This window comes from Eulemur rufifrons, chromosome 30, assembly GCF_041146395.1.
Source record: "Eulemur rufifrons isolate Redbay chromosome 30, OSU_ERuf_1, whole genome shotgun sequence".
Taxonomy (NCBI): domain Eukaryota; kingdom Metazoa; phylum Chordata; class Mammalia; order Primates; family Lemuridae; genus Eulemur; species Eulemur rufifrons.
In genome coordinates, this window is record NC_091012.1 from 37,086,768 (window position 1) to 37,114,476 (window position 27,709).

A 27,709-nucleotide genomic window follows, 5' to 3' on the forward strand; every position below is an offset into this window, starting at 1 on the left:
ATCCAAATTGCTTGCACAAATCAAACATCTCAGGTCAGTTTTCGTCATCTTGCATTCTGTGCTACCATACATAGCACTCAACTGCACCCCACACACACAGCCCTACATGAGATGCTAAAACATGATGAGAAGATAAAACATTATGAATACCTCTGAAAGTTTAATATCATTAAATTAACAAAGAAGAATGTCTCACCCATCTAAATTCAAATCACCAGGTAAATAAAATCCCAAACTGAGCTCAGACTATACTCAGTTTGAATTATTACCATAGCCCAATTTATATTCCCAGTTTTAGGTTACATGTCCATAAATGATTGTATTCACTTGCATTCCTCAGGAAGGTACCTTTAAGAGTCCTCCCAGTACTTGTGAGAAATATAAGACTTTTGGCTCCTGTTGCAATGTTAATGGATAGATGCAGTGTTTATGGAACTCCACAATCACTTATATACTTTAAAGTCAGGTGGTCTGATGTTCATAATGATACATGAAGTCCTGAATCCTCAAGATAACATTTAGCCTAGTTTTGTGCGTTCTAACTAGTGCTTTGAAAACTGGTAATCCATCAATGTCATATGTATATGTCATATGTAACCCTCAATCAAAAAGTTACCTTTTGTTATGCTAGATAACATTTTACCCGTTGAAGTTTTTAAACTAGTGTTCTCTGATGTAACTCAGATATATTGAGATTTAATGATAACTTTTACACAAATTTCCTAGAAAGGGGACACCAAAGTAAAGGCTCAAGAGGAAGCCAACAAACGCAAGAAGGAATACGAGAGAATTATGTTACAAAATTTACAAGAAAGATTAGAAAGAAAAAAGGTACTTGCTCTCTGGTTTGGGGGATTTGATTCTTTGTTTAAAACAATGTTGGGTATATGCTATCAGCACACGTTTTTGGAAATCACAAATCCAGGTACATGCTAGCCCTTGCTTGTTTTCCCACTGTATGTTCTTTTTCCTTATCTAAGGATGTGACCTCTCCTAGATAGGCGGCTTTCCTTTTAGTGACCATACATACCTCTACCTCATGGATCCTTGGTGGTCGTTACAGCAATGCCTCAGGATATCAAACCTCCAGAAACAAAGCTTATTTGAACATAATCACTCCTATCATGGTGGGGTTTGGTGGAAGTTAGAGTTCCTTCAAAACTGGGATTGAAATTGCTGCAACTGCATGGAAAGGAGTGGAGTGCAGGCCTCTCCAAGAGGCCAAGGTGCAGGCTGTTTGTAAGGTGGGGACACACATGAGCTCATCTGGGGGCCTTAAGGCCTCTGTTAGTAGATTGATCAATCACCTGAGGCAGCCAGGGAGCTGCAGCTCTCCTCACCTCCAGGGAAAGAAATGTACACAGAGGAGAGAGTTCTTATCCCTCCCTAGAACACATTCCTTCTCTGCTGTCTGTCTTCTCTCTTTAGTAAAAAAAAAAAAAAAAAATCTCTTAACAGTGTGGCATCATCGAGCTATATTATTTTCATTAACATAGGCTTCAGGAATGGTCTATTAAGACTAAAATCATAAGTGCTAATTGGTTTGCAGGATTATGTGCTTAGTGTAAGTAATGAATTTCCACATATGCAAAATTAGGAGTGAGATGTTATCATTTGGATGTTTGTGTTATGATAACAAATACAACTGTCACTTTATAGCTGAAACCGGGTTCGGAAGAGGGAACCCAACTGCCACTCCAGGCCTTTTGTTGGTTAAGTTTATGGTTTTGGAGCAGTCTTGCCATTGTCCACCTCTGTGACCTGGAGATAATCAACTACTTCAGGACCACTGTTTGGTTTTTAATCTGTTTTCATGTTTGAATTTTTATTTTCCTTTAAATAGAGAATTGAGGAAATTATGAAGCGGACGAGAAAGACAGATGTGAATGCCTCAAAGGTAGTCTCTGTACTCCTACCAGCAGTGTATAAGAATTCCTGCTGCTTCACTTTCTTGCCAACTTTTTCATTTTTGCCAGTCTGGTAGTAAAGAGATAAAGAATCACATTTGTATTTCCCTAATTATTAAAAAGGTTGAGCATGTTTTCTTATCCTTACTTAGCTTTCATGTTTTCTCTGTGTGAAGTGCTTCTTTAGGTCTTTTGATAATCACAAAACTTTTGGGTTGATTTATCTTTTTCTTACTTATTTGTAATTCTTTAAATGTTCTAGATACTGCTGCTTTTTTGGTTATGTGTTGCAGATACCTTCTCCCAGTTTATGGCTTGTCTTTTCTTAATGTTGTCTTCTGCTGGATAGAAGCTCCTCGTTTTAATGTTGAATTTATCAGTATTTTCCGATGACTAATGAAGTCGGGCACCTTTTCATATGCTTACTGGCCATTTGGAGATTCACTTTGGTGAAGTACCTTTTCAAGTCGTTTGCCCATTTTCCTATTTTGTCTCCTGTCTTTTTCTTACTGATTTGTAGTTGTTACCTACTCCGGTTAGGAGTCCTTTGGATATATATATTGCAGGTTTCTCCTGGCATGCTATAGTTTGCCTCACACTCTCTTAATGTCTTTTGATGAACTAGAAGTTTATTTTAATGAGCTTAAATTTAATCATTTTTTCCCTTTATGGTGAGTGCTTTTGGGTTCTGTTTCATAATTATGTGTGTATCCCAACATCATGTCTTTTGCTGGAGCACACGTGTTTAAGGCCTTTTTTTCCCCTAGACTCAGTACTTTGTACATTCTATGCTACAAGACTTTTTGCCTTTTTATAATTGTCCAGTTGTAGTCACTCATATCAGGAAATAGCACAAGAATTTAGAATAGAAATGTCATTTCTAAAAAGTGCTGGGAGTCACCATCTCAAAGTTCATTCAACTCATGGGCCTGGAAGTTTTACCTCAAGCAGCAGCCGAAAACTTTTTAGGTATTCACTGATCGGCCCCACCCTGCCTTAGTGAGGATTCCCAGCAGGCAGAAAATGAATGCCAACCCAACGTTCTAGTCCCTTGGCTCCTGCTCAGGGAAATTTTTCATTCTTGAGTGTCTTTCCTCAGCTGAAAGATGCAACTAGGGCCACCTGTCCCTGTCCCCTGTCGATTCTTGGAGCCAGTTAAAGAGGTTAGATTTTTCACCTTTTAATTGAAATGATGAAAGTTGGTCATCAATCCAGCTTTGAAATCTGACTTCTTTGAAATTTTAAGCCAGGGTGAGGGAATATTAGCTATAATTATATTTTCTTTTTTAATCGTAGGCTGCACAAACATTTTGCAATGACACATATGAGGCGGATGAAGCTGACGATGAGGATGAGTCTGAAAGTGATGAGGACTCTCTTGATGAAATGTTTCCATCAGGTTCGCTTGCTCCTAATGTTTTTGTTAGTCAGCCTTTAGGAGCTAAACTCCCTAGGTTCATATCCAGGGGCTTTTCTAGTTCTGAGCTGTGTGGCTTTGGGCAGGTCACTTAACCTCTCTGTGCTCAGTTTTCCCATCTGAAAAAGGTGACGCTAAAGTCCTTCTGGGGTGGACGTGAGATTTCAGTGAGATAAATCTGGGTAATGCTAAGCATGGTGCCTGACATGTAATAAACACTCAATAAATACCAACTGCTGCTGCTACTACTTTAAAGGTCATGCTAATAGACTATAGGTGGCAGCTCTTTCTCAGTTGAATGTGAGGATTGCTGGCATTTCATAGTTCAGGAACTCAGAAGGCATCTGTGATTGACCACAGGTGGAATTCCACTTTCCACCTCAGTAAGAAAAATTAAAACTGTGTCATTGACTCCCTTATGAGTAGGAACCACTTTATAGTAGCAGTAATTGGCACTGCAGAAAACACTATCTGTCCATATTTATCGTGCAGGCAGATGTTGAACAGGTAAGTCAGGTCCTCTACTAGGTGCTGGGGATGCAGCCAAGGAGCCATAGCCATAACCATAGCCAGTGAGAAGACAGACATATGAGCAGATGATGATACTGACATAAGGTGATTGGGTTAAAGGAGGTTTGGTCAAAATACAATGAGAACATAGCAATAGGAGCCCCTTGGTCTGCCTGTGGGCACAAACTCAGAGGTGGAATTGGCTAAGTGGGTGATCGGGGGGAGGCATGAGAAGCTGGGGCAGCCCTGCCTCTGGCCTATCATTCTTTCCTAGCAAGGGAAAGAGGACAAATTCCTTCAGGGTAGCACCTTGGTGCTTTAAGGGCAGGATGAGTGAGTGTGTTGGGCAGTGGCCTGGGCCCTGACTCAGGAAGGGGAAGCAGCTTGGGGGCTGCCAGGCCTGCCTCCCTGGAGTACTGCTGCCTGACTCTTCCTGCCTTTAGGAAGGCGTCACCACCCTCCCGGCCCCTGCCATCCTGTCAGGATCACAGCCTTCACTATTTCTTGAATTTGTCGTTGAAACTCCAGTTTTAATTGTGTTCTTTCTTTTTTTCCTAGCCATGCAAAATGGCAGAGATTCACCTACCAAATTCAAAGCCAGGACAATGTCACACAAGCTGGTGTTTCTAGAAGCCACTACTGGCCAGGTTCATAAAGAGCCAAAAACATACTTTAATGGCGATTTGAAATTCTTCAAACAAAGAAGCATGAAGGACCCTTTGACACAGATGAAAGGTTCAAGGTGAGTCACTCAGTGAAATTATCTAAATAAACTTGGTGGGATTATGATTAGCATTCTTAGAATGCTAAATGATATTACTGATTAAGCTCTTATTTTGTACCAAACACTATGTCAGACACTTAGCAGAAACAAACTCATCCTCACGACAGCTTTGCTAGGTAAGGATCATCATCCCCATTTTGCAGACAAGGAAACTGAGGTGCAGAGAGGCTTAGGGGCTTTATTTGTCCAACATCACACTACTAAAGAGCAGAGTGCAGATTCAAACCCAGACACATCTGACTCAGAACTGCTTTTGTTCACACTGGTTAATGTTGTCATAAAATCAGGGAAGGGGACATTTATTGAGTGACTGTTGTATACCAGGCATTTTATACTGCCTATTTTAATTGTCATTGTAACTCTGAGTTTGAAATAATATCCTCATTTTACATATGGGGAAACGGGGCCAGAAGTTAGGTCAGGAGAGCAGGAAGAGATACTTGGAAAGGAACACTATTTGGGTAATTGCCTGAAAAGACATTAACCTGGAAACAGGAGTCTGGAAACAAGGCCCATGGAAACAGGAGTCTGCTAAGAGGCACAGTGATAGTGTAGAAAGAGCACTGGACGTAGAAAACCTGCACCAGTTCTCTAACTACACCTTACTGGCTGTGTCCTTGATCAACTTAAGGAAGGGACAGGGTTCCTGGAGGCCTGTGTGCTTAGCTACCCCCATCCCCTGGTGCTTCAGTGGTACCCTAGGCCTTTCTAGAATATAATTTGAAAACCAGTGTGTTCTGTGATCTCTTAGGTTTCTCTCAGCCTTCCTATTCTATGATTCTGAAAGTTTATTTACTTCCAAAGCATTTCTTAGAAGCGAATTAAAGGAGGTTTGGTGGCACACATCTGTAGTCCCAGTTACTCAGGAGGCTGAGGTAGGAGGATCACTTGAGCCCAGGAGTTTGAGGTTGCAGTGAGCTATGATCACATCACTGCACTCTAGCCCAGGCAATAGAGACACTGTCTCAAAAAAAAAAAAAAAAAAAAAGGGCTTCCTTCATCACTGAGCCTTGGTTTAAGAATAATAATCGGGATTCTAACCAAAATATCTCTTTCCAGAACATCCACCAAAAGAACGAGACGCACAACAAAAACCGGAAAAGTAAACGGATCCAACAATGCCATAAGATCTTCCCTGAGTTTGAATTCAAATCAGGAGTGGATCTGTGACAAGATGACGGACATCAGAAGTCACCCAGAAACATCTGCATCACATATCCTTCCTGACGGCCACGAATACAATCTGAAGGATTCCATGACATTTTACCAAAGTCCCCGGACACCTTTACGTGACAAGAGAAGAAGCAAACCTGCTTCTACTGATTCGGGTAAGGCCTCATCCCATCTCCTGTTTGCTTGAAAGGCAGTTGACCTTGAACTTTCTCCTGCTGCTGGTGGTCCCAAGGCAGTCTTTGCACTGTGTGACTTTGGAAGAGAAGGAGAAGGCAATGGTGGGTCTACAGGAATGCTGTGGAAGAGTCTTCCATTAAGTTAGTTTTGAGAGAGTAGATGATTCTAAGTTTTATCTCCCACATTTCCTGCCAGCTGTAAAAAAAATATATATCTATATTTTTGAAACTCAGATTCCTCTGAGCTCTCGATCCACCAGTTGTGCTTGACAAACATGTAGATGTTCTTTTAGGGCAGAGGGTTAGGGAGGCCTTTGGAATTAGTCTCAGTGTTTGCAAAACCAAAAGGCCTTTGTTTTTCTTTCCTTGAGAAGCTCTCTTTGAAATTAAGAGAGACAGCTTGGGCCCATTTGGGAGTTGGGGAAGTGGGGGACATTTATAAGAACACCAGTGTATCAGCAACTCCAGGGGGGCTACCCAGGGTCCTGGATGTGCCCCAAAGGAAGGCCAAGGACACATTGCCATGAGACCAGCATCTTCTTTACTAATCTTTCTTTTCTTTTTCCTTCTGTTCAGATATGTAACCTTTCTGCAGCCTGGAAGATTAATACACCTTCCACTCTGGATAGCTTAACCCCCAGGTCCATCTTCCAAAATTTTCCTGCTTCCAACTTGAACCTGGCAAAGGAAATGACCATCAAAAAAAAAAGGAAAACATCAAAAGATCACCTTGACATATATCTCAGAAGATATTCATCTATCTTGTTCTCTTATGTCCACACAAGAGTTCTGAGTAAACATTCATTTTTGTTTTCCTTGAAAAATCACCATTGTCTCTTGTTCTTGTGTTTTCCTACCAACGTGTGTGCTGGAGTGAGTGTTCATCAAGGATGCTTTCCTAAAGTGATAACTGTCAGGTTTCTAAAAGAATGTTATTGAAGGACTAATTCTCTTTCAGTATATATTTGAAATCTTAAAATACTGTGTTTTCTGTTTACCAATGACATTAATTTGAATGACTAAAAACTCACATTTGATCTCGTAGAGAACATTAAGGGACTCAGGATTGCTCACGAGTTGTGTCAGATTTTCTTCTAATATACAATAATGAAGGTTGTAAAATATAGTAAATTGTATTTTACCATTGTATAAATATATTTTTAACTGCCGTCATCTGTGCCAGCAAGTGCAAAGGCACCGATACCCTCAAATGCTGGGGATCGTAGAGCAGTCAGCATCTTCCACGCTTTTTTCTGTATTTCTTTTTGGGGGTTATCTACAAAAACGTGTTATTTTTATTGTGTTCATAAAGCAGTGCTTATACTGTCTCATGGAATATGTTTAATTCCTCTAAGTGTTTAATGTTTAAAGTTTTTTTCTGCTGGTGCTCTCTGGTCCTTCAGGGTGTCAGGCTTGAGATATGTAACCAAAATTTACTTGCCTTTCTCTAGCCATTGGCAGCCAGTGAGTACAGGAGCAGTGTTAGTCTTCAGTCCCTGTGATGGGTGCACAGTTGTGCACATGGATACACACATGTACGTGTGCACACAGGGTATAGGATTCCCTAAAACTCTAATACAGATTAATTGTCCTAATGCTAATGGGTTTTTGGTGTTAAATCATACATAGTTTGAAGCAGGCCAGTGTTCCTTTTGGCCACTAGTCTTTTTTTTTTTTTTTAATTTTTTTTTTTAATTTTTTTTCTTTTTAATTTTTTTTTTTTTTTTTGAGACAGAGTCTCGCTTTATTGCCCAGGTTTAGAGTGAGTGCCGTGGCATCTGCCTAGCTCACAGAAACCTCAAACTCCTGGGCTCAAGCGATCCTACTGCCTCAGCCTCCCGAGTAGCTGGGACTACAGGCATGCGCCACCATGCCCGTCTAATTTTTTCTATATATATTTTTAGTTGGCCAGATAATTTCTTTCTATTTTTAGTGGAGACAGGGTCTCACTCTTGCTCAGGCTGGTCTCGAACCCCTGACCTCGAGCGATCCTCCCAGCTCGGCTTCCCAGAGTGCTAGGATTGCAGGCGTGAGCCACCGCGTCCGGCCTGGCCACTAGTCTTGAATTAGTAAAAGGAGATAGTAATTCTTTCTGATTTCCTAGTTTTTTGCTACTCCAAGTTCTGTACCTTTTTAGAGATTAGATAGAACAGGCTGCCTTAGGTTTTAAAACTATTTTTATACACTAGCTCTTTCATATAGAGGGCGGAGACAATCATCCTAACAAATGTGTTTCTGATGTTTTTCTGCACAAATGCCACATGTTCAAACACTCTGTAACAGCTCCACATAAATGTGTGCTATATAAAATAAACTTTGCACATGAAACAAGGTTGTTTTATTGTAATAGTAAAAAATGCACTGGTGGTGGTATACAGGTGACGCCAATTGTTAGCCAAGCTGTGAACACAGGCATCCAGCAAGTTCGAAAAATAGTAATCAAATCCTCTGATTTCCCTCTTCATCTAGCTGGTGATTTGGCAGAGATCCGCCTCTAGGACAGAAGGATGTGAGTTTTCAAACTCTGGTCTCCTTCCTGCAAGTATTTCAATGCTTGTCACCCTTCCCTCTGGTGGCTCTGACCTGTCGTCAAGGCCATTATCTTTCTTTTTATTGTAGTAAAATTCACGTGACCTTAAAGTGACCATTTTAACTATTTTAAAGTGTATGTTCACAAGGTTGTGCAACTATTCCCACTGTCTAGTTCCAGAATATCTTCCTCACCCTGAAAAGAAACCCTGCACCCTTCAAGGCAGTCACTCCCATTCCCACCTCCCCCAGACCTTTTAAACTCCACATTTGGTGCTTGCCTTGGATGAGGAAAACCCACTTGCCTTTTAAAGTCTGGATGTGCATGCTCAGGCAGTTATTGGGCTCTATTTATCCTCATCTCTTAACGACATCACTGTTACTGCGAGTGGCAAAACAAATGTTCTCATCTGCCCACAAATGTTTAGTTTTCAATCTTAAAACGTGATCTACTGCACTAGGTTTTGTTTTTAGTAAGGCCAGGTCCTTGTTTATCCTCAATCTTTAGGGTCAGGTGTTTATGCAAATGGTGGCAGCCATTACCCACAGAGCGAGCATTCTATATACTTTTTTTTTTTTTTTTTGACTCAGAATTTCGCTCTGTTGCCTGGGCTCGAGCCATCCTCCTGCCTCAGCCTCCTGAGTAGCTGGGACTACAGGCATGCGCCACCACACCGGATAATTTTTTCTATATATATTTTTAGCTGTCCAGCTAATTTCTTTCTATTTTTAGTAGAGACGGGGGTCTCGCTCTTGCTCAGGCTGGTCTTGAACTCCTGACCTCGAGCTATCCTCCCACCTCAGCCTCCCAGAGTGCTAGGATTACAGGCGTGAGCTGCCGCACCCAGCCTCTATATACATTTGAATCAGCACAAACTAGACACATCCCATTTCTATCAAAGGTGCTATCTCCGTATGCCTCATCTGAGCTAGAAACTTTTTTTTTTTTTGAGACAGAGTCTCACTCTGTTGCCTGGGCTAGAGTGCCGTGGTGTCAGCCTAGCTCACAGCAACCTCAAACTCCTGGGCTCAAGCGATCCTCTTGCCTCAGCCTCCCAAGTAGCTGGGACTACAGGCATGTGCCACCATGCCCGGCTAATTTTTCTATGTATATTTTAGCTGGCCAGATAATTTCTTTCTATTTTTATTAAAGACAGGGTCTTGCTCTTGCTCAGGCTGATCTCAAACTCCTGAGCTCAAGCGATCCTCCCACCTCAGCCTCCCAGAGTGCTAGGATTACAGGCGTGAGCCACCGCGCCCGGCCGCTAGGAACTCTTCATTACCAAATCAGGCACAAGATCCTGTTGATTCATCCATTAGAACTGTGTGGGACCAGGGTGTCCCTGTTTACAACTCCGGGTGATAGACGCTGACCTAACCTTCCCCTCCTGCATTGCTCCCCTCAGTTTCCCTTCCTCCCTGGATAGCCTTTTGTGTCCTCTGCCCTGGGGGAAAGGTCCCTGGCCTCTACCAGCAGATTCTGCAGATCAGCACATTTTCTATGCCTGTGTCATGGGGACACTGTGTGGAAAGAAGCTTTTAACAGCTCCAATCCGTAAAAAACACAATAATGCAGTATGGAATACCGTAAAGAATGCTAGACAGGACTCTGAAGACCTGAGTCCCAGCAGAGAGGGCTACTAGCTCGATGTGTGACTTTGTGCATGTTGTTTCCCCTCTCCGAGCCCTGTTCCTTATATGTCAAATGGGTGGGGGGGGGCTGTATTACAATCTCTGCAGCCCTCTCCGTTCTGAGAGTCCACCGTTCTTGAATGCCACTAACTCACTGGAGCCAGAGCCAGAGGATCAGAAGGCATAAACAGCAGCTAAGGCCGAGGAGCCCCGGCCTGGAGGCGACTGCCTATGACATTTTATTTTAATTGGGGGGTCAATTCCCTGTGTCACTTCCAGTGCCCCTCACCTCTCAGCTGCCTTGCCGGCCTGGTTGGTTGAAACATGCCCCAGAAGGGCCTCCCTGCCTTTAGTCTCCCATCCTACCAATCCAGTTATAGTGTTTCCAGATGGGCCCTCGCCACCTGTCTCATTTCCCCAGCTGTGTCGTAATAACTATGGTTATGTCTACACGTAAGATACGAAGGGTACTTTATAGGCATCATTTTAAATGTTCACAACAACCTTACAAGGTACAGGTATTCACTTAAATCTCCGAGGACATTGAGATTTGTGGAGATTGGCATCTGTTCCAGGTCATACAACCAGAAAGAAGCAGACCTGATATTCAAACCCACGTCTGTCTAACCCTCAAGCCAACATCTCACACTGCTTTGGGAGTGGACATAGTGTCCCGTGGCTTGCGGGATAGGTCACAGACACCAGAGCACTGTCTTTGGTGCTGAGGATAAAATGTTTGCTAACATTGAGTGCTTTTGCTGGGTGCCGGTCACCCCAACTAAGCACTTGTGTTATCCACATGGGATTCTGCAACATAGGAATTTTAAGTCTCATTTTATAGGTGAAGAAATAAGCTCAGAGCAGTTAAGTAACTGGCTCAAGGCCTCATGACTAGAAAGCAACAGAACAGCCAAGATTTGAACCCTGGCAGCCTGGCTCCAGAACCCATCCTGTGAACCACAAGTAGATACATTCTAGATATCCTGATCCACTTCCTTATGAGGGAGAAGATGTTTCTCTGCTGACAACTTGGTAAGTATTGTAGAAATTTACCCTCATTCCTCCCGAGCCTATGGTTGTCAGTCTTAAAATTGTGTATTCAGCAAACACAAGTGTCTTCTAAGTACTGAGCACTGCATGAGTTTCCTTACTGTGACTAATCTGTTTCTATGACAGTGCACTGTCACAAGTGATATGCTGGAGGTGTGCCCAGAGTGTGGCTTGTCACCAATTAGCTGTGTGACCTTAGGCAAGCTCCTTAACCCCTCTGAACTTCTGTTTTCTTTTTTTTTTTTAATTAAGCAAAGCATTTTTAATACAGTAATAAGTCAATAAGAGAACTGAACCAGATTCAGGATTGAAATGATGTGGTCCTTCACGAAGATTTCAAAGCCAGATTTTTCACCTCAACCTCTCCAGTTTGTGACCCTCCAAAATGCCACCTTTTGCATGATTTTCTCCATCAATCCAACAGGAAATATCCGACCTTCCTCTGAATTATGGAAGCACGTTATGCCTGTTTTGTGGTACCTATTTCACTTTGTATTTGAAGATCCAGACAGACAACCTCCAACATTTCACGTAGGTAAAGACCATACCTCAAGCATCTCCAAGTCCTCATTCCCCCAGCCTCTACCTCATGGTGCTCTGCACAGCTCCCTGTGCAGAACAACCAAAGCTTACACACAGTAGACCCTCAAAAATAAAAGTAATGATGATGATAATGATAAGGTACAAACTAAAGTCACCCTTGTGGGGAAACACGACTAAGGCCATAGCCAGGGCACAAACCAAACAGCCTGGCAGGAGTCTGCACCCCCTTTCTAAACTCCTAAAACTACGCCCTGGACTCTTTCAGGAGGCCCGCAAAGGATGAAGGCAGCCCAGCTCTGCGGCTTTCGGTCCCGGGCCATACCTGGTTCCCATGTCCCACTCTCCCCTGCCACGCTGGCCAGCCCGGGACCCACCAGAACTTCTGTTTTCTTATCTGAAAAATGGGAACAATAGTGCAGGTGCTGGCAGTGAGGATGGGCTATAGTGTGTGTAGACCTGTAGGGGCTTGCTCCCTTAAGGGCAGGCATCGCGTGGCAAGCAGTAGCTATGGGTAGACTCCCCACAGGCCTCAGTGTCCTGGGGCAGAAGGTGGTGGAGGCCATCTATTGGGGATACAGACCAAGTGGTGCAACGGTGGTACTGGGAACTTCAGGCGGTGTGGCTTCTCAGCAGAGCTCAGGGCATCAGCTTGGGTTTTTGCAGGCCAAGCAGGGTGGAATGACTGAGGGCTAACATGAGTGAAGAAGGGAAAGAACAGTTGAAGTGCTAGAGGCTAGACCCTGGGGCAGATAGGGAGGGAAGTAGGAAGGGGCTGAGAGAAGCAGTTAGAGCAGTCTGTGGACTGGAGGCCAAGGAACTGGCGAGGTGAGAGTAAGAGGTCCAGGAAAGGCAGGAACTTTGCGTAGAGGAGGGCGAGTCTGGCTGCTGAGAGGGCCCAGGGCTCGGCTAAAATGGGGCAAACAGGTGGAGGGCACTGGCCAAAGTCCTCAGTAAAGGGGCGGGGGGAGCCCCTCCATCCCAAGCCCACCCCTCGGGGCTCCTTTCCTTGCTGCAGCCTCAGGAACTCAGCCTGCTTGGGGAGCCCAGGAGCAGAGGGGGCCGCTGCTCTCAATTCCCCAACCACCCCTGTGCCCCGGGGCCCCAAATGACTAGGCTCCTCACAGGTTTAAAGGTCTTAACAGCTAATTTCTCTAGGGAGACATAAACAAGACGGTGTTCCATGTTCTTAAAAATGCTCATGGTTTTGGCCGGCGCGATGGCTCACGCCTGTAATCCTAGCAATCTGGGAGGCTGAGGAGGGAGGATCGCTTGAGGTCAGGAGTTCGAGACAAGCCTGAGCAAGAGCGAGACCCTGTCTCTACTAAAAATAGAAAGAAATAATCTGGACAGCTAAAAATATATAGAAAAAAAATATCAGCCGGGCATGGTGGCACATGTCTGTAGTCCTAGCTACTCGGGAGGCTGAGGCAGAAGGATGGCTTGAGCCCAGGACTTTGAGGTTGCTGTGAGCTAGGCTGATACCACGGCACTCTAGCCCAGCAACAGAGTGAGACTCTGCCTTAAAAAATAAAATAAAATAAAATAAATAAAAAAACCTTAAAAAAAATGGAATTCGAGACCAGCCTGAGCAAGAGTGAGACCCCCGTCTCTACTAAAAATAGAAAAAAAATAGCATGCCTGTAGCCTCAGCTACTCGGGAGGCTGAGGCAGGAGGATCGCTTGAGCCCAGGAGTTTGAGGTTGCTGTGAGCTAGGCTGCCACCACGGCACTCTAGCCAGGGCAACAGAGTGAGACTCTGTCTCAAAAAAAAAAAAAAAAAATGCTCATGGTTTCTTGCTGACAGGTTTTGCGTCCCTTCTCAGAAGGCAAATGTTAGCACCAAAAGGGGCTTTTCCCTTTGATCCTTCTGCCCCCTCCCCACTGTGCCTGTCGCTGACACGTAGTTTGATGAGGTGCCCTTGTGGCTTATGGACCCTTCCACCAGGAGGAGAGTGCAGCACACACCTGCTGCATTGGGCCTTCTGTGCTGTCTTGAAAGGACCACATGGGCATGAGCGGGTTAGATGACCAGAGAACATGAGCATCCAAGGCGAACCAAATACCCAGTGTGCTGTGCTGATCTAGAAGTGCCAGACCAACTTCCACCTCTGCCCACACCCTCCCCACCCCTCACCCCTAACTGAACTGAAGTACAGGGGCCCAAAAAAGCAGCATCCCCAATAAGCCACATCCCCTAGGAGGAGTGAGGGTCTCACTGAGGCCAGACGATGGGAGCAGCTGCAGGTGAGAGAACGGTAGTGTTCAGCCTGGACCCTGGGCTCCAGAGGGCACCAGGGGAAGGGCCAATGAGAAGGCACCCAACCAAACGGGCCGAGATGGCTTCTCAGTGACACGCTTCATCTGGGATTCTCTCCCCAGTCCCCACCATCCTGGCCAAAGAAAATCAATTCATCCCTTTCCAGCGATGTGAAAACCTAGGAAATGCTATTTTGGGTCAGAGTAGTTTCTGGGTGTTTTTTTTTTTTAATTGGACCCAAAGGTTTTTACAGGTTTGGTTTGTTTGTAATTCCTATGCTCCATGCAATTGCACTGGACTGAGTAAATTCTTAAAGGAAAAAAGTCACTCAGTTTTCTGGGTTAGTACTATCAACCTTATAGTGATTGCGCCGGGCAGAATTAAAAGACAGAAGGCAAATTATTTATTTGTTGCTTTATTTCTGTAAGGATACACGGAAACGTTAGATGATAACAGCTAATGACAGAATGTAGAAATGAGGCATCAGCTTCTATAACCACACCTACAAGAATGTTAATATGTATTGTCATTACATGTTTACTTTTGATATTGTCTCATTATACTATGTAATATAATAATGTAGAATACAGCAAGTAGGTGATCCTGCATTTCAGGTAAGCAGTAGGTGGAATCTGGTTCTGCCTGTGAGGACGGTGGCCTCCCCACTCCCCCAGAGATCCAGCTAAGCTCTTGAGGAAAGTCCTAGGAATCACAAGAGAAGGGACTTATAGTCCTCATTAACACATGAACAAAGAGCAGGCAACTACTATGTTACAAGGGATTCAACTAGTCACTGTTTTGAAATGTCACATCCATGCTGATGACAGCCCTGGCGCCTGCTCAGCTACACTTCTAGAGTGTTACGGTTACTTCTGTAGGATGAATTTCAACACTGCAGGAACGTCTGAGGGGGGCTAAAAGATTTTCATGCAAGTTTCCAAACCCACAAAATATTCTGCTATTAATTCAAACGAAAGATGTTAATTAAAAACAATAAAAAGGACAGCAGGATTAGTTTTGTTAAGCTTCCGAAAGTATCCTCTGTGACGATGTTCCTCTGAAACAGGCTCGTTTTCTCAGGTCTGCCTACACTCTCCGTATCACCTGCACGTTCCATGCTTTAAAGTAGGAACGCTTAGAAAACATGCCACACACGAAAATCAAAAGTTAGTACAGGAGAAAGGTCAGTTTAGAATGACAGCTAAATTCAAATGTTAATTTTCTGGAAATTCGTGTTAGTCATTGGAAAGCACAAAAGAACAGATTGAAGGTAAAGAGTTTTGATGAGGAAGTTAAACCATGCATGCCAGTAAGTTCTTTTCTGCTCACAGAAGAGGGTGAACAGTGAGTTGGAGCAGCCGCTGCAACTCTTGCGCGTCGTGTGACTATATGGTGGGTCCCAGCTGAGCCACAAAAGGCATCTCAGTGGGGGTTTTTATCTCTTATGCTTCTTGCTTACATCACTAAGTGGCTAAATGGTTAGCACTTTTCTGCTCTATGAGAAACATGCAGAAGAGTCAATCTATCTAAGTTTTCGTTTTTTAACTGCAGCTGGAGAGAAATTAACTTTGCTGCAGGGTTGCTTTTTGCTAAATCCTAGTATGATCAACTGTGTGCCCTTATTTGAGTAATACTGTAAAATGGGTGAAAAGACAGAAGGAGCAACTTTAAAGAGGTGAAAGACCACTCTGCCCTTATAGATGGTGTAGGGCAGAGAGTTAGGACACAGCGAAGAAGACTGAATTGCCATTTTACAGGACAGGAGCCCCTGTCAGTTTACAGCTTTTTGGCACAGTCGGGGCAATACACTTGCTCCTCATGGAAAACAAAGCGCTTGTTGGCTAGGTTCACGGAGCACTTTTTGCAGTGGAAGCAGTAGTCGTGCCAGGATTGTCCTTCATAGGCCACCACACTGGAGCCTTTACCAAACCCTGGGAAAAAACAAAAGAAAACAAGAGAGACAGCTGAATGAATACAGGTGAGAGAGTCGTGATTCAGCGAGATAAAATGACGACTTGCCCCGTTCACAGATCGACAAGCACACAGAGCCAGTGTCTGCCTGGCTCCCAGCCCCCGCCTCTGCTCCATCGTGCACGGTCCCCCACGCTGCCACTGTCCCCCACGCCGCCGCGACCCTGCTACAGCTCTCCAGAACCTGAGAAGATGCCGGAGCTCAGCCAAGGGCTTCCCTGATTTAAAGACCCCACGTTCCCATGCCACCGCGCGCTACTACTGCCCTGTGACGCGCACCGACCTCCCAGCATAACCAGTTTCTTTGATTTAGGTCAGGACCATGGCATCAAAGTGGCCACCAGGAGGCAAACTTGGGCTGTTCGCGGGGTGTGCACTTACCGGGCCTCGAGGAGCTGCTAAGCTTCGATTTTTTCTATAAAGAACCACCACCCACGAGGGACAAGTCCTCTCTCCACCCGGATGCCTGCCCCGGAGGTTGGCGCTGGGAAACAGGGTGAGAGGCAAGCGTTTCCCGTGGCACACTGGGGGCTTCCTAGCTTTAGAGACTGGGTGGCTCACTCTTGACACAGTCCTTTTCCCTGAGGATGGCAAAAGTCTTCTCAAATGTACATTTCAAGGCTCCCCGGGGAGATGGGAAAATTGGAGGCAGGGGAAAGGGCCCAGGGCACGTGGACCGCGGCCGCGAGATGAGGAATGACGTGATTAGCTTTGCTGATCGCAAAAAAAAAAAAAAGGAAAAAAAAACCTGCCAAAAGGCACCTCTGAACTAGCTTTCAGCTATGGGGTGTTATGATCCCAGGTTATCGCTCTCCAGCCACCCTCCCTCCCCCTCCCACACCCCCTTTTCCCACCCTCCTCCCATCCCCGCCCCCCACCCCCCGCCAGAATCCCCTGCGCAGTGACAGTGTGGCTGTGGGTCTCAGGCTCGTGAACTCGGCACTGTTAAGTTAGTCAGCAGTAGTCAGGAAGTGTTCTGCATTGCAAAGGCTAGCCTGGCCTGGGGGACAAATCCAAGCACTTGGGGGGGGGGGCTTTGGGACCACAATGGTGGGGAGAGAAGGGCGTTCTTTGGGAGCCTTTGTGGATGAAACCGACGACATAGGAAAATGAGAGATGGTTACCATGCGTAAAACCTAGCCTGGCAGACTTAGCAAGGACTCTTTAGCCTACCAGTGATGGGGTTCTTGCATCCAGCACACTTCTTGGCCACAAAGTTCTTGTAGCAATCCACGCAGTAATACTGGTCCTCCACAGCGGTGAAACGCTGCCCAGCCAGCTTCTTAGAACAGGTAACACACACAAAGCAATCGGCATGCCAGGGCTGATCCTGGTAAGTGATTCCTCCAGATGTGATGGCCTAGACCAGGGAGTGTAGCACCGGATTCAGATTCAACAACCATTTTGTTGAATGCCTACTACGTGCCAGGCACCGTGCTGGGCGCTTTGGTATACAGTATCTCATTTAATCTCCACAACAGCCATGGGAGGCAGGGGCTATTATTATCCCCACTTTACAGATGAAGACACCAAGGCTCAGAGAAGGCGAGCCCCTCTGCGAGGTTACGCAGGGACTGAGTGGCAGAGGCAGGCCTCTGGAGCCTGGGCTGCCCGGCTCAGAGCACAGTGCAGGCCACCCGCGCCACCGGAGTGGGCGGGCACACCGACAGCCTGACTCGGCTGCGGCACTGCTTTGTAATCCCAGCCTCCTCATCTGTAAAACGAGAATAATAATTCCCGCGTCACAGGGCTGTCGTGAGGATGGAATGGGATAGTGTGTGTGCAAGTGCTCTGCAAACTGTCAAACACTTCTAGGAACAATGGTCAACACAGAACTCCCTGGAAAACATACCTTGTTGCACTTGACGCAATGCTTGGCAAACTTGGTCTCGTGGCAAGTCACGCAGTAGAAGTTCTCCCCTTTCGGGAAGAAGCTTCCAGTCCCAATGACTTGCTTGCAGTTGCTGCAGGTAAAGCAGTCCTTGTGCCAGACACTTCCCTTGTACTCCACATTCTGATCTCCTGCAGGGAAAGCAATCGGATGGCCCCACTGACAGGCTCTGCAGGGGGCTGCATCCACTCGGCTCCCTCCCAGGCCCTCTGGAGGTGAAGGGATGCAGGCCCTGCAGTTACTGGCCTCACGCCTCCAACTAACCTACCCACGGCCTACTTGAGGTTGTGCCAACCCAGGTTTCCGTCATGGGCGGGGACCCCAGCATTACTATTTGGGCCTTCAATGCCTGATTCCCCACTCCCCCACCTCTACACCCTGCGTGCACACAGAGATTACATTGGGGACCGCCTGGCCCAGAATCCCACCCTGAGGAAGAAGCATGCTTTGATCACTTACTACACCCAAATGAGAAAGCGCTACATACTGTTCACTTCATTCTCTTGCCACAGGCTGTTGTCGCCAGTGTTCCTTAGTCTCCGAGTGTGTGCGTGTGTGCGAGCATATATGTGTACGCATATATACGTGTATGTATATGTGTACATATATATGCTAAAACCTCAAAGCAGCTCACAGCAACGTTAGCCCCACTGTGACAAGCAAGCCCGCGTCTCCCTCAGGGCCTCCTCCCTGGCAGCCCCGGGGTAGGGGGAGGCAGTACCTGCCACAATGGCCTTGAAGCACCCCTTGCACTTGGGGGAATCCTCACGAGTGGTGCAGTTGTTGCACAGGATCTTGCTGTCCTTGGCCACAAAGGTCTCATTGGCCAAGGGGTGAAGGCACTTGGAGCAGCGGAAGCAGGTGTCGTGCCAGAAGCGGTTCTTATAGTGCACTTCCTGGAAACCAAACAGGAGGGGGTAGGCCGCCGTGAGGGGCACGGGGTCGGGGCGGGGGGAAAGGCGGGGACAGTGGCAGTAGCTCGCCCATCAGGCTGACTCCTGAACTGTTCTTACAAGTAACAAGAGGGACACCAAGGTGAAGATAATAAAAAACCTCACAATTCCTGAAATATTTAGAGCACAACCAAAAGAGCTGGCGAGGGCTCAGCACCCATCTAGTCCAGGCCCTCATTAAACTGCTAGGGACACTGCGGCCTGGGGGCTGCAGGAGGCTTCTTCAAGGTGGCTGCGGTGATGGGGCAAATCATAAAGGCAGGCTGTTGCTGTCACGCTTGTGGGCAAACTACTCTCCAAAGCCCAGCCTGCCCGTGGGCACATGGGGACGCTGTTACCTTGGCATCCGCACCGATGGGCTTGCGGCATTCCACGCAGGTGTTGGCGCAGAACTTGTCAAAGCACTTCAGGCAGCAGTGATGGCCATCCTTCTGCACGTACTTCTTCCCTTGCAGGGCTTCCCGGCAATAGTGGCAGTTGAACTTCTCGGCCATAGTGCCTACCTTGTAGCTGGTAGGACCTGTGGGGGCAAGTAGACACAACAAGTGAGCACCGGAAACACCTGAGCGCCCTGCCGTGGTGGCTCTTAGAGGCACCTGTGCAATGCTGCATGTGGCCCACAAAATCCTCAGAGGTCTGGGGACCAGGGCCCAGCTTCCCCAGCTTCCCCAGCTTCCCCTTCAGCCCAGCTGGCCACCAGGCACCAAGACAACAGACACTTCGCTATGAAGAAAGTGCCCCGTGGCGCCAGAAGGCCAATGGCCAGTGACTCCCTGCGGAGATGGCAGAAAGCCCTGCTCAGACGTACCACCTTGCTGATTTGCAAAGGACAGGGAGGGGGACAACTGGATCCAGGCCTGTATGGGCTGGAGTCGCCAGACAGGGATTCCGGGAAGTACGGTCACTGGGAACAGTGACCTGAAGGAGTGAAAGGGTGTGATGGAACAGACAGGAAAGAAGAAACTGTTTTACACAAAGGAAGAGCGTGGGGCAGAGGCTCAAAGGGGTGGCGGGAAGGCAGGCGCCCGTCTGCAGCAGCAGCTCCTCGGGGAAAGAGGCCGCGCGCGGGCAGGCAGGCAGCGCCGGCAGCCCGGAGAAGGAGGCGGGCACCCACCTCCTCGCAAGCCAGACGCCTTCCTGCCAGCTTTTGGCTCTTCCTCCGTCACTTTTTAGAGGGGACAGTGTTCTCTGGAGGTCCCATGTTCCTCCTATCTATAAAATTCTATTCATCTGAACAAAAACAGCCCACTCTACACTACACTAGGCACGAAAGCAAGCCTCGTTCGTTTGTTTAAAATGTTTACATTTACTTGAAATCTGGCAGAAAAGTTTTTAATCCCTGAATAGACCCTAAAGGGTTTTGTCCAAGATAGTTTACTGACTTTTGAGGCCTGAGCAATATAGCAACAGAAGATTTCTAAAAATGGTATTCTCCGTTGGTACAGGCAAGTTTCACAACTGTGAATTATTTGTCACAGAGATGTGTGGTTTTGTGACCAAAATCAAATCCTCCTTGGGTCAAGCAAGTGAGAATCAATGTATTCACAGAAGAGTTACCATTTGGGACATTTGCTATTTTCAAAATGGCAATTTTCAAGTATAATCTGGAGAAAAGTGACTTTTAAAAAGTGCTAAACTGATTATTCCAAGAATCCATTCCATTCCCTTCTTAGGAACAATCCTATTCCCTCCCCAGCCCGCTCCCGGGTTGTGCCCTAGACAACACGCCTGCAATCCAAGCATTGCTGAGGCATTCTGCGGCCCCCTCTGCCAAGTCACTTCCTACGGAATCCTGCCACCAAAAAGTGAGTTTCTATTAGCTCTCAACTTCTTTAAACATATGCTAATTTGTTCCTCTCCCCCTGAAAAAGAAATTTACACGGGTAAATAAACAGCAATTATTTCATCTGTGCAGGAAACACAAGAACTGAGGCTATTTTTTCAAACTATCCACAAACATGGTTCTTGTGCTAGCAAACATCCAGGGTGTAATTTAGAGAGAAAGAATGAGGGAAAAGAAAGGAGCAGTTGCCTGGTACTCACCGCAGCTCTTTCACTCACTGAACAGCCCCAAACTCCCGCTCTGGGTTCCATTCCCAGTTTTTTTTTAATATACAAACACATGTACAAGTTGTTTGGCTCCTGTTGCCATGGGCAACCAAATAGCAGAGAATGAGCTAAGGAAACCACACCCTGCGTCTCAGCACCCGCCTGGGCAAAGGCTGTTGAACTCTCACTCAGAACCCCCGTCAGTGCCTGAAACCAGCCTCTAAACAAAGGATACCAGGCCAATGAACAGATCACAGCGCCTTCTGCCTCCTCATGACACACACACACAGATCCCCCTCATCTCCAGAGAGTTGGCAAGACAGTTGCTAGGGACAGTTGTGTCACAATTAAGGGACCTACCAAGACCAGAGAAGGGCTCTTAACTTGCACTTTTCCCCAAAAAGCAAGCTGGGATGTTCCCTTATGTAACTGGGTTAGAAACAATGAACTCAGGGCCTACCTCCTTGAACTATTCGCTGTTTATGTAAGGGAGCTTTTAAACTGCCTTTAGCCTCCCTGTCTATAGACCAAAGTACTGCCCCAGTGACGTGGAAAATCACTCTCCTGAATCCATTCTTGCTGGTCTTTCCTGTGTCACAGAAAATCCCTGTCTTAGCTTTGCCATATTGGGATTGCTGCCCTCAACAAACATTTGCTTTCTTGTGAAGAGCTGAGTTACAAAACCAAATAAATCTCCAGGAACACTAAATGCCAGGAAATTAAATTATCAGTGGATCCTAAATGCCATCTGGTAGGAAAAGAGAATTTGTAAGATTAGACAGCGTTGGCTTACTGCGTGGCTAGTAACCAAGGCTGGTTTAGCCCTTCAGAGACTACCTTCTTGACCACATTTGAAAATCCCTCTATTTAGTATACAACTTTGAACCTATTTATTTCAGTGTCACTCACTTTTAATATCTTTCAAAGCAGAAATGAATACCAAAGATTTCTACATTAAAGTACTATACAGAGTCCCACCTAAGAGGAGTCCCACCTCTTGATATTTGAGTCCCAGCTTTATGGTAAAAATAATATCTATTAGTGTCATACAAAAGAAATAACACTAGAGAACACAATGAATTCCAGTCAGAGGTATTTAGAGGTTTTGAAGAGAAGGAAAACTGCACAGCAGTTCACAGTACCTGAGAGATGTTACGTGCGAAGCCTGTCCCGCTTTAAAGCCACATAACTTTTTCAACTGCTAGTTTACCAATGCCAAGTTGCTCATTGGTTACTTTCATTGTTCTAGAACATGACTCACTCAAAAGAGTTTCTAGGCATCCAGATGACAAAATAATCCATGGCCCACCAATGAACATGGACGTACCAAAGTGTGTTGAAAATATCACTCAATGAAGCTGCTCACTACTGCATCATTCCTATAGTACAGGGTCTTAAACCAAGCAAAAAGAAAATTAAATGAATCAACCCCACGTACCAATGAAAAGAGTCTCATCTCTGGGTATTTTTGAGCCCCAGTTTTAGGCGATATTATTTTTTCCTTCTGTAGTATGAAAAATCCAGGGTCACCTCATATTCCCTACCACTGTATACTTAAACCCAGAGTCTGAATCCAGATGGAGAAATAGATTTCAAAGGGCATATTCTTTTAGAATTGATTTCGACAGTTGACTTGACTCTTTTTATGTGTGTGGAAACACTTATTAGTCAAGATCAAATAGGCACTTCTAGGAATGTTGGCTTTATTGCCTAATAAGTAAACAGGCTAGAAATAAAGTTTGTTAACAATGTCTATGTCACATTCATGAACTTTAATACTTTTTTTTGAATAAAACTAATTAAGTGGAACTTTGGGCAACCTGAATTAGCTCACCTCATGTTTTTCTAACTTTGTGATTATTTGGTACAAAACTCTTTCAAACCTTCACACAGCGTGCTTAGGATGAAGCTAGAGTAATACATTCTTACTGGCGAGATACTGACCATACCACAACTTTATATGACCAAAACATTTTGCTATCACTTATCTTCAAAGAGGTTAACAACTCTAAGTAACCAGCTTATAAATGACAATGCTGAGACGGATATGCAGATATCCTGAGTTGCAGCTCACATGTGTTTGAGCTACAGTTAGTTAAGCTTTGGCTTCATAAGGAGAAAGATGCCTTTCCTTTTCTTTCTTTTCCTTAGTTAGACATGATGAGAGAATAAAGAAAAATGCATTTTACGTCTTCTTTTGGGCTCTCTTTTTGGGAAGTTTTTTTTTTTTTATCCCCTTAGCTATTTCTAAGTACATGAAATGTGAAGCCTTTTAACCTTCCCAAACTTCCAGATATGTTTGCCCTAACCTACTGCTGTTATCTGGGAAATGGCATGTCATCCATCATTAAATGAAACATTTGCTACATATAATTGTAATGCTTCTTCCCTTACCGCCTGTCTTTGTCGAGGACACGTTTGCCCTAGGATAGCCCTTTGGCTAATTTTAACATCTCATCTCAGTGTAGTTTTCACTTGTACCTAGTACTAAGATTTCTCTATCAGAGAAAATTCTGCTAATACACTAAGCACTCGGGGTACCTAATCCAGGGCTTTTACACAGGAGTCACTCAGTATATGTCTGTTGGGTGGCAGATAAGTCCCCACCACTAAGCTTCTAAAACTTTAGTATGTGGATGGTCACTAAAAATGGATTTGGTTCCAATGAGATGAGCCTCTATTTTGGCCATACGAAGTCCATTTCAGGGCAATACTGATTTCTTTTCTGCAAGGACTTCTCTCTCGTTCATGGAACTATTCTCCTCTGCTTTCTTGGACCTAGGAACCCTAATGCAATACAAAATGCTATTTCCTGATTTTAAAAACCATCTCACATGACCCTAAGGTGCTGAAGTCTAACCTACACCTTGGGGTTATGTGAGCTGTCCCCTGATTTTCTAAGACAGAAACCGTTATTATAAAATATACTTAATAAAAGACATTTTAGAAACTTACTTAGAATGCAGTTAGAAATGTGGCTGGGTGATCAGATTTTAGATATTTATTCTAAAATGGTAACCTCACTTTCTTTCTATGCCTGCTTCAAAAGATATATATCATTCCTCACTTAATAAACAAGCTTCTTTCAGAAAATTCCTGAACTACATCCAACATGCTAAGAGGGGCCTAAATAAACCTGAGTATCTCAATAAAAAGTTTTGGCTTTCATTTTAATCATGTACACATACAAGTAATACAACATTGCAATATTTGTTTTTTTTTTTACTATAAACCTCTCATCAGAGAAGATTCAATTTGTATTTAGTAAGTCTTGTTTATGTTTTTATATGTATTTTTTCATATATTTCTTGGTAGTGTTCATTTTTTCCTTCATGCTCAAGTGGCTCAAAATAAGAATATTTTAGGAGAAAGTGAATATTATGTATGACTAGGCAGCGTTTTTCTAACTTGTGCTTTCCCTGAGTGGTATAATATACAGTGTAAACAATGAACAGCAACCCAAATGGAAAAAATTTCAGGTTATTTCTGATCTGTTAATTGCTAAGTCCAATACACCAGTACATTAGTGACTCCAGGGATAAATGCTGGCTGCTGGCTTCTAAAGAAAGGGTATATTGCTTTCCTCAGAACATTCAACAAATGGAACGAAGCCTTAGCCGATGAATAGGACACTTGTGTAGCAAACATACTAATGCACCTGGAGGTGTCGTCAGACATTTGGGAATAAATACCTAAGTAGCTGCAATGAGACGGAGTTCATGAGTCACGGCTGAAAAGTAGTCTGTCATAGAATTTCTCAGAAAAATCAGAAAGTGTTTTTTCCCCCTTGAAAACAGAACATGTACAGAATAATTCAACTTTATTAGCAACTTCACTGGTATGCTGCATTTAGGGAAAAAAAACATAAATCCTTTTTGGGTCACCGATGCACAAGTAGCACCATTTTAGATTATGTCTGGTGTCAGGAGGGTTGGATATAGATGATGAAACGAAAAATTATGTGCCCCTGAATTTCCACCGGGCCAGATTCTATTCTCGTACCATTTTGTCCATATACGACATTTTTCTTAATGTTGCATGTGTTACATGCAGCACATTCTGTCTTTCACAAGGGAAAAAAGCACTTCCGACCCAGCAGCAAGAGAACATGTGTTTTCAGTTTCTCCAGTTGTGGTAAGTAGTAGGCAGTCATTTGGTGGTCATTAAAGTACAAAATGTTCAGCTTCATCCTCAACCAAATCGTCTGACTACCATGTTTCAGTTATTTTAAGAAGCCAATCCAGTTTGATTACTCCCCTCTCACCCTCCCCTCTCACTTTCCATCCCTGCCCTGAGAAGACTGGCGGGTATGTGGAGCCCCCTGGGCAGCAGCTGGTCAACGGAATTAATGGCTGTATAATACGGCAAGGTACCTTCATTCCCTCTGCAACCCTATTCTGCTCCCCAACCTGGAAGGCCAAAGGGTAAAAAAAAATTCAATCTACATAATTTTGCAGACTGAAAGTGTTCGATGTAAAAAAGTGTACATTTTGTCCATGAATTGTGCTCTCAGTGTATGGATGGTCACTAACAATGGATTCTCATCCAATTATCTGAGCCTCTATTTCGGCCATAAATTTCAGGGTAACACTGATTTTCTCTCTGTGAGGACTTCTCTCTCTTTCGTGAACCTACTCTCTGCTTTCATGGATTCATCGACCTATGAACCTAACGCAATACAAAATGCTATTTCCTGATTTGAAAAGTCACCTAAAAGGTGTCAATAATTGGTATAGCCTCCAGATTTACATATGCAATACTGATGTAAGCATTTGGGGCAATTTAAAACCCAAAGTTGGGTATGCTACAAATATGTCACCTTTAAACTTATTTTCCTATCCTGTCATTTAATTAGTAAATACAGTGGGGAGTTACTCTACCAGTTGTCATGCATTCACGGTCCATTAGGACAACTAGTACAGCTGACTAGTTTGCCTACACCCAGAGAATGCGTATGTTGGCTGATAACCACAATCTCAGGCATGTGGTACCATGTTTGTAAAATAGCTCCTGGGGGTTGGGGAAAATAAAACCCCAACCAGACAGCTTTTGAATGCTTTGGAACAAGGAAGGCATTACAGATTAATTCATTAAAGTAGGGAATTCTATTGCAGCATATGTGCTTTAAAACACCAAAAAGAGAAATTTCTAAAAGTATCTGCATTGCTTATAGATACCAACAGGCAACTACAAGTTTTCAAAAATAATTTCTCCAAAACCTACCTCTGGTAATTACTCCATCCCTTAATCTGAAAGCTGGGAGACAGGACAAAGTGCCTGGTTTCTACCCAACTGTCTGACTTTACCAGCTCCAAGAGAGGGAACTGTTACTCAGGCAGAGGGCAACAGGGCCACAGCCACCCTCCTGGCTTCAGAGAACTGGGCTGTTGTCTGTCAGTCCCTGTTCCGTGGGTGTCTTGTCTATGGCCAAAGGGCTTCCTTAATGTCAGGTTACAAAACAAGAGGAAGATTCTTATGGTCTTAGGGAGTCCAAAGCTTGCCTCCTTTTCTGCTATGAACAATTAACAACATACTTGTGAAATCCAAAGGATCGTAGCTATTTCCTCAGGAAGATTAAAAACATTGTTCAGAAAAGGGAAGATGTATGTATTAAGTCATTATGGATTTTCTTAGTTAAAAACGTTCCTCCTTCCAGCTCCATATTCCATTTACCTTTTTCTGACACCTTACAGTCAAAGCACCGTTAAGATGAAGAATTACAAAAAACCAAAAATTCCTACCAAAAAAACCTCTTCTTTCCTCACACAATCACTTACAGTTTCATAAGATGTCCTGAAAAAATGTAAAATAGAGTATCGTGTTCATATGTTTCTTTCAAAAATAAGTCACTCAAACTTCTAATTTTACTTGAGTAAGAAAACTATTTTGTCTTTGAAATACCCTGAGAAGGCGAGGATGAAAACAGAGACAAGCTATAATGTATTTACTATTTAGACAAGACTAAAATCATTTAATCAAAAACCATCTTTTAGCCAAACGACGGATTCACTGCTCTAACAAAATTGTGCTCAATATAAGCTAAAGAGCATGAAGTTTTTACCTGAGTGCCGGGAAGCCATGGCTCAGAGACCAAGTTCAGAAGCAGCACCTAAGACCAGTCTTCCCTCAAACCCAGCTGATAAGGCTACGGCTCATTTGTGAACATACATTTAAGGGGAAGCGGCTAACACAAAAATAACCGAGAGCAGATGTCCCACCCCTCCCCAGAGATCACAACCTTAATCCCACTAGAAAATTCTTAACCATTTTAGGTGATCCAAGGGAGAAGAATAGGACCCAGTAAAAATACCAAACGCTACATATAAATACCTGCGGGGCTACTCAGCATCCAAATTAGCTCCAGAGCCAGAGAGGCCACATAGAAAGTCATCCCCGTACCGGAATAAAATTTGGACTCAGCTCTGGCATAGCTTAACGCTGAGCCAACCTTATTAATCTACTTTATATGCCTCAAGAGCTTGCAGTTGGCCGTATAAATAATTCACTTTTGTGCTGTTAATGATAAAAGTAACTCTAAGAGATAGACTTGTGTTACCAGCATAATTAAGCGGGATTAGACCCTATGAATATGGAGATTGGGAGCATTACAGATGCTTAGCTCTGCGTCCTCCGTGGTGTGTACCAGCGATCAGCACACCACCGACGAGGGGAGCGGCTCCAGCCGTTCCAGCTCCTCCGCGGCAGGTAGAACAGAGCGAGAGGGGGAGACGTGCATGTCCCCAAGACATGCACGATGAGGATATTTCGTCCCACAAACGAAATCTCTCTTCGCCATCAGGGACAATAAAAGTAAAACTAAAGTTGAAAATGGAGACATCCACCTAGCATGTTGTAAAAGCTCCACGG

General features: G+C 44.5%; 2 protein-coding genes across 5 annotated transcripts in view; one reads left to right on the plus strand and one right to left on the minus strand.

Moving 5' to 3' along the window:
* Positions 1-6,684, plus strand: part of MAP7D3 (MAP7 domain containing 3) — a 29,314-nt gene extending 22,630 nt beyond the window's left edge. Inside the window, exons 13-18 of the mRNA XM_069463114.1 lie at positions 727-831; positions 1,844-1,897; positions 3,204-3,306; positions 4,393-4,576; positions 5,678-5,946; positions 6,544-6,684. Coding sequence (XP_069319215.1) covers positions 727-831; positions 1,844-1,897; positions 3,204-3,306; positions 4,393-4,576; positions 5,678-5,946; positions 6,544-6,551 — 723 coding nt within the window. The 3' untranslated portion in view covers positions 6,552-6,684. The remainder of the gene's footprint in view (positions 1-726; positions 832-1,843; positions 1,898-3,203; positions 3,307-4,392; positions 4,577-5,677; positions 5,947-6,543) is intronic.
* A 7,717-nt stretch (positions 6,685-14,401) lies between these two features.
* Positions 14,402-27,233, minus strand: FHL1 (four and a half LIM domains 1). 4 transcript variants are annotated; one of them, XM_069464501.1, is made up of 7 exons: positions 26,904-26,961; positions 19,132-19,313; positions 18,562-18,736; positions 17,802-17,971; positions 17,123-17,309; positions 16,331-16,530; positions 15,764-15,909 (listed from the first exon to the last, which is right to left on the minus strand). In XM_069464501.1, exons 1-7 carry the CDS (start codon positions 26,920-26,922, stop codon positions 15,826-15,828), a joined length of 1,017 nt encoding a protein of 338 aa, XP_069320602.1. In that variant the 5' UTR covers positions 26,923-26,961; the 3' UTR covers positions 15,764-15,825. The 4 variants fall into 4 exon arrangements, with proteins under 4 accessions (XP_069320603.1, XP_069320604.1, XP_069320602.1 ...); XM_069464502.1 differs by lacking the exons at positions 16,331-16,530; positions 26,904-26,961 and adding an exon at positions 27,173-27,233 and having other exon boundaries at positions 14,402-15,909; XM_069464503.1 differs by lacking the exon at positions 16,331-16,530 and having other exon boundaries at positions 14,402-15,909.
* Between the last annotated feature and the right edge of the window lie 476 nt (positions 27,234-27,709).

What these genes read in the sequence shown, in the direction of transcription:
- FHL1 (XM_069464501.1), bottom strand. An exon ending in CTTCAAGGCCATTGTGGCAG is followed by an intron (nt 17,972 to 18,561) that starts GTACTGCCTCCC and finishes CTTTCCCTGCAG; the next exon opens with GAGATCAGAATGTGGAGTAC. An exon ending in ATTGCGTCAAGTGCAACAAG is followed by an intron (nt 17,310 to 17,801) that starts GTATGTTTTCCA and finishes TCCCTGGTCTAG; the next exon opens with GCCATCACATCTGGAGGAAT.